General features: G+C 34.7%; 1 protein-coding gene across 1 annotated transcript in view; it reads right to left on the reverse strand.

The window, feature by feature from the left end:
• Window positions 1–560: 560 nt before the first annotated feature.
• Window positions 561–6,208, reverse strand: part of tctn2 (tectonic family member 2) — a 15,434-nt gene continuing 9,786 nt past the window's right edge. The window contains exons 11-18 of the mRNA XM_083527360.1: window positions 5,333–5,407; window positions 5,159–5,248; window positions 4,603–4,720; window positions 3,901–4,004; window positions 3,357–3,498; window positions 3,140–3,283; window positions 1,471–1,559; window positions 561–1,308 (exon numbers count right to left, since the gene is read on the reverse strand). Coding sequence (XP_083383486.1) covers window positions 1,187–1,308; window positions 1,471–1,559; window positions 3,140–3,283; window positions 3,357–3,498; window positions 3,901–4,004; window positions 4,603–4,720; window positions 5,159–5,248; window positions 5,333–5,407 — 884 coding nt within the window. The 3' untranslated portion in view covers window positions 561–1,186. The remainder of the gene's footprint in view (window positions 1,309–1,470; window positions 1,560–3,139; window positions 3,284–3,356; window positions 3,499–3,900; window positions 4,005–4,602; window positions 4,721–5,158; window positions 5,249–5,332; window positions 5,408–6,208) is intronic.

Genomic DNA, 6,208 nt, shown 5'->3' on the forward strand with positions numbered 1-6,208 from the left:
TCACGATATTACCGCGCAATATAATATCGATATCGCATTAGTCATACTTCAAGAAGAAGAAGAGGAGAGAATAAAGGTGAAAATAAAAGCAATTCTCAAAATGATATCTCCAACCACACATTTCTTTCTTAAATAAAAAAAATTAAAATGAAAGCGACAACGAAGAAGAGGGGTTAGGGGTTATTTCAGCCTGTGGGTGAAAATTGGGCATCGTTTCTGGAATGAAGTGTGGAAATTAAGAGTCAAACTTTACCAGTTATTCCAGATATATGATATTAACTCGTGGGCCAAATATCATGGATCAGTGGCTAGGGGACCTTGAATTTGGGATGTCTGTCTTTAGTTCAGGTGAAAGTGCTGCACATTATTAGATTTTTCCCCCTCATGATACAGCACCCCTGAAGCACAGGGGGTTGAGGGCTCAGGGGCATGGTACATGGTTTGTGTTGTGTGTTTGTATACTTATACTAGTGCAGTGTAGGTAGCATACTAAAGTAACTAAGAAGCAACTAATGCATATTTGAATACTGTAACCGAATACCATTATGAGAGCAGTCATCTTGGACAAAGAGAACCCATTTTATTTGCTCAGGACAATCCTGCGAGGAGGGCAGACAGATGCAAATACATTCAACAGTTTTACTAAGGAGATAGAAAATAATTCAAATTGGCATGCAAATAAGAAAAATACAAACCAGGAAGGGGTCGTTTTTGTTTTTTATTATCGTTTGAAAAAAAAAAAAAGCGAACATCAGATAACCTGTACATGTCTGGCTACTCAATGAGCCTCACCAAAATTAACAAAAATAAATAAATGCCGATATAACTTTGTATAAAGCACAAAAAAGCAATCCAAATTTATTCCTCAATTAATTTTATACAACACAGTGTAATAAATATTAGAAACAGCTATGCATTTTCATACAGTGGGTTTTCAGAAAAAAAAGAGTGTAAAAATCAGTGATATAACTAATAAAAAATAGTAAAAATACATTTATGAGAAAAAGCCTCATGACTGCAGTATGACTCAATACTGAATCAGATGCATAATAATCGACTTTTTTCCTTGCAAAAAAATCAATATCTCTCTCTCTCTCTCTCTCTCTTACACACACACACACACACACACACACACACACACACACACACACACACACACACACACACACACACACACACACACACATTAAAGTGAGCTATTGCTCCATGCCTGTCTAATTTGTCTCCACGGTGTTCCTAAAACAGATGCAGCGATGAAGAAGAAGACAAGGATGAGTCCTTTAGCCAGAGCCTGAGAGTACGGCTCACCTGCCAGCAAAAACACATACACGCACGCACACACGCGCACACACACAATAGTACTTCTTAACTTTTATAATAATTGTGTATTGCTTCAATAAACAAACTTATAAAATAAAAATACAACATTGAATACATAAATTCAAGCCTGTATATGACGTGAGGTCTCACCAGTGTAATAAGGTGTGAGAGGGAAGGCAAGCTCGGGCCAGCACACGTCATTCCTGTCACAGTCAAACTCTGTAAAGTTAATGCTAAATCTGTAGTGGAGAAGTTACAGAAGATAAGAATTGCATATTATTATTATTAATATTATTATTATTATTGTTATACAGTGCATATTGTGATATTCACTTTTTCAAAGTGAGGAATTAAGACACAAAACTCCGTTCAGATGTCATGTAAGAACTAAATAACTAAAGCACATTGGCTCAACAGTTGATTATTTTATTAGATGTACACATACTGGGATGCTGGAATGCTATTTAATGAACTGACTTTCGGTGCGACCCAGCGGAAGATGGGTTCCTATTTGAGTCTGGCTCCTCTCAAGGTTTCTTCCTCATACCATTTCAGGGAATTTTTGCCTTGCCATTGGCGCCACTGGTTCATTTACATTTATGGCATTTGGTAGACGCTGTTTTCCATAGTGATTCACGTTTATTTCATCCATTCAACTAAGCAGCTATGGGGCTAGAGGCCTTGCTGTTAAGTGTCTTTCAATCACATTAAATGTTGTGGAAGATCCATGAAACAAACTAATGTATAGTTATCACTCTGTTTATAACATCTATAAATATTTAACACTCTCTTTTTTTTTTTTTTTACTCTCAAAACTAGAGACACAAGCTGTAAAATTTCATTGTTAGCTTTTGTGTCCCCTTTGCATAGTCCATGGGTTAAAGGAAACCATCTTCAACCCCAAAAAAAAACATATTATGGCTTTATCTCTGATGGTTACAGAGTGACTGAGACGGGAGTCTCTCTCTGTTAAAGTTAAATAAACATTCTTTCTTCTTCTTGCATATATCACGGTCATACAGTACAGTACACTTTAACCTGAATTACTTGTTGCTATAGTAATGCTAATGTGTTAAGTGCATAAATACTAAACTATATTTGTGATTTGCCTTACAGATTTACAGTTATAAAGGATAAAGAGACACCTTCTGACCCACCATGGTTTACTATTATGCAAAACTACTTTTTTGGATTTGGTTTGAAACTAAAGCAAGGGAGGAAGTCTGACTCAGCAGGGCTGTGAGGATCCAAGTGCGGAAGTGTGCACTGAAGTAATTACAGTGATCAGGTTCCAAGCAAACAAAGTCCAACACTGTAATGAAGAAACATGCCACAGCTGCTACACAAAAAGAGAGCAGTAAAGGGGGTAATAAAGCAACCAAACCTGGGGTAATCGATTATATCTCTGAGTGGGAAGATGAAAATTTCCCAAAGGTGCATTTAAAACGCAGTGTGATGGATTGTTGCTTATGAGTTATCATTAGGTATTGATAACTCCACCTGATAGTAAACCTCACTAAATTACCCATAATCCCAAATTTTGTCACTATAGCAAAGTGATACATTTAGTTACCTTTCTAGTTTATACACAATAGAGGACAAGATGAGCTATATAAATGGTCAGAGATCATTTATATATGGTGGATCCAGAGGCTTTCTAGATTTTAATACTTCAGCTCTAAAAGGTTACAATGAGCGTGATTTATTTCTGTTTGGATGAAACTAAAAATGTTTCCTAAGAGATGCAGCGTTCGGCAGAGATCAATAAAAGTTGCAGAGTTCAATGCACGCTCATAACCTGTGAACGGTCCAGACCTACCTGGACATTGGGGATTGTGTGTTGATAGAAGCCTCAGTGAAAGTCACAGAAGAGGTCACAGGGAATGTTTGTGTCAGATCTGGGGTCATACAGATGGTTCCCTGAGCTGCACCACACTGTAAACTCCATGTAGACGCCTTAAAACTAAAAGAGGAAGAAATTAGATTTTGTGTACATTCAGCAATAAGAATTAAAAGATGATTACGTATTGACATACTTCAACTCTACAGCCTGAATCATTTTTTGTGGTATCCCGCCTATGGTTCCCATAACAATGCTTCTGATGTGAATGTGTAGGTGAGCTGGAATGCCAGAGCACACGCCCCCGGTGCCCGCTGCTGTCTGATTAGAGCTCTGTACTACATATTTCACAAAATGGAAGCAATTTTATAAGAAATATTTAATAAAAAATTTAAATATTCATTACCACTGAACTAGTATTGAATATGTAACAGTGACATGTTATTAGATCATAAGATATAAGAGCCAATCACTATCCAATATGCAAATACAAGCCACAGGCCACATTTCTGGAAATGGTTATTTACTAAAATATGTAAATGCAATAGCATTTCAAAACTTTAACTGTTTATATGCTTTTTTCAGACTATGAATTCACAATTTATTTATATGCTAACGATACAGTTTACAGTAAAGATAATGTTTTAGTAGCATTTAGAAATCCATATAGTAAGTACCAAAACTTTAAAGCCTAATCTCACAGTAAATTCTAACAATCATAAAATTATTCTGTTACTCACTAGTGATCCGGGTCCAGTTGGTCAGTGTGGAGAAATCTGGATTTCCTGATCTGGAAACCAATGTAGCCGGGACTAAAGCAGCCAAAGAGGACCGGACAGTTTCTCTGTGGAAATAAATCCCCAATGCTGTACTCAAACTCATATTTTAGTCATATGCAAGCAGACTAAAATGAGAGTGTGAAGTACCAATGTCTTTGTCATAGTACAATTAAACAAAAATGTAGTGCTTTTAAAATACATTTTTTGTAAATGTAATTTTTACCAATTGTATTGGTGTATATAACAATTTTCACCAATCTTTTCAGCAAAATTTTTTCGGTCATCTCTAGTTCAGAGTAAAAACGTTCAATGTAGTCAACAACCCAAGACCTGTTTGGTGTTCGAGATTCTTTTTAGTTTTGCTTCCCGTTTATGGGTAAAATGGAAGTTTATCTAACATAAAATTCCTGCAGTAAAAACTAATTCCACTGTCAAACCTTTGCAAAAGAAGCCTAAAGGGTATTTTGTAAAATGATTGTGTGAAGTATATACCCAGTGTGTGTTTGTGTGTGTATGTTGAAGGTTTGATCCTGTTTACACTGTCTAAAAACAAATTGTTGGCAAGTCTATGTGAAAACTCTTTGTTGAGTAGTAAGGACATTTGTTTCTCTTGGAGCTGATCTACTACAAACAGTGGAGAGTTCAGTAGAATATAGTGCTCACCTGAGCTGGCTGCACTCGGTCAGATTAAGCAAACTGACAGGCATCAGACACCCAGAGGTTGAGTTTATTCCATAGAGAACTGGTCTCAGGTCAGCTGAAGAGCACAGGCCATTGCTCACTGCATGCAAGACAGAAGTAAGGGGTGATCAAATTTGTAGCCTGGATGCATTTGATAAGTAGAACTGTGTGTTTAATAATTAGAAAAGGAAAAAATCTCGTTCTTGACAAAAACAAACAAACAAACAAAAAAAAGGCATGACACTGATGAAGCCAAGCAAAATAATTGAGCCGTGCAATGATTGAACCATGTGGTTAAACATATAGACTTAAAGACGCCATTATGCTAGGTAGAACTTTTTGGCTTATTCAACTAAAATAGTTATTTCTGTCAACTAAAATAGTCCTTCTTATTAGGCTAGTACACTCCATTTTTTTTTATAAAAAAAAAGTGAGTGTTCTTTAGTTATTCTTTTACTAATAATCTTTGCTCTAAAGAGTTTGAGCAGGTACTAAAACAGATCGCACTTCCCAGGAAAGTTTTTATTCGTGACATCACCTCCTTGCCAGAGGCTAATTGGTGCTCTCTCAATGGCTCCAGTTGCATTAAGCAAAACTCCACCAATTACTGGTCTTCCCACTTGATAACCTAAAAAATAAAACAATTCAAAAGTTAGCCAGACCTACTTATACCAGTTACTGTTTTATTACAACTGCTGGAATGTAGATAGACCTGGGTTGCCAGAGTTAGGCTGAGCTGAAGTATTTCCATTCACAAACGCTGCAGAGTATCGGGTTGTCAGTGTCACTGAAAAAAGAGAAGAAGAAAGGAGAAATAGTGTGTTAAAAATGCACTGATAGAGCAAGTTAAAAAGGCTAGCTGATGACTATATATAAAAAGTGTGGACTGATTCCCAGTGTGAAAATATAAAGCTAAAACTGTCATTATAACGTTATAACCTCACACTACTTTAATATATGAGCTTTAAGAAAACTACTGTCAGTTGTATAGGTTTGTACAGCATAAGCTCACAAAATGATTAAGACAATTAAACTATATCTATATCAATTATATTAATTACAGTAAAATATATATATATATATATATATATATATATATATATATATATATATATATATATATATATATATACACACACACACACACACATTATATATATATATATATATATACACATTATATATATATATATATATATATATATATATATATATATATATATATATATAATACACATACATACATATATATATATATATATATATATATATATATATATATATATATATATATATATATACATATACACATTATATATATATATATATATATATATACAGTGAGGAAAATAAGTATTTGAACACCCTGCTATTTTGCAAGTTCTCCCACTTAGAAATCATGGAGGGGTCTGAAATTGTCATCGTAGGTGCATGTCCACTGTGAGAGACATAATCTAAAAAAAAAAAATCCAGAAATCACAATGTATGATTTTTTAACTATTTATTTGTATGATACAGCTGCAAATAAGTATTTGAACACCTGAGAAAGTCAATGTTAATATTTGGTACAGGAGCCTTTGTTTGCAAT

Source organism: Silurus aristotelis (genome assembly GCF_946808225.1).
Source record: "Silurus aristotelis genome assembly, chromosome: 23".
Taxonomy (NCBI): Eukaryota; Metazoa; Chordata; class Actinopteri; order Siluriformes; family Siluridae; genus Silurus; species Silurus aristotelis.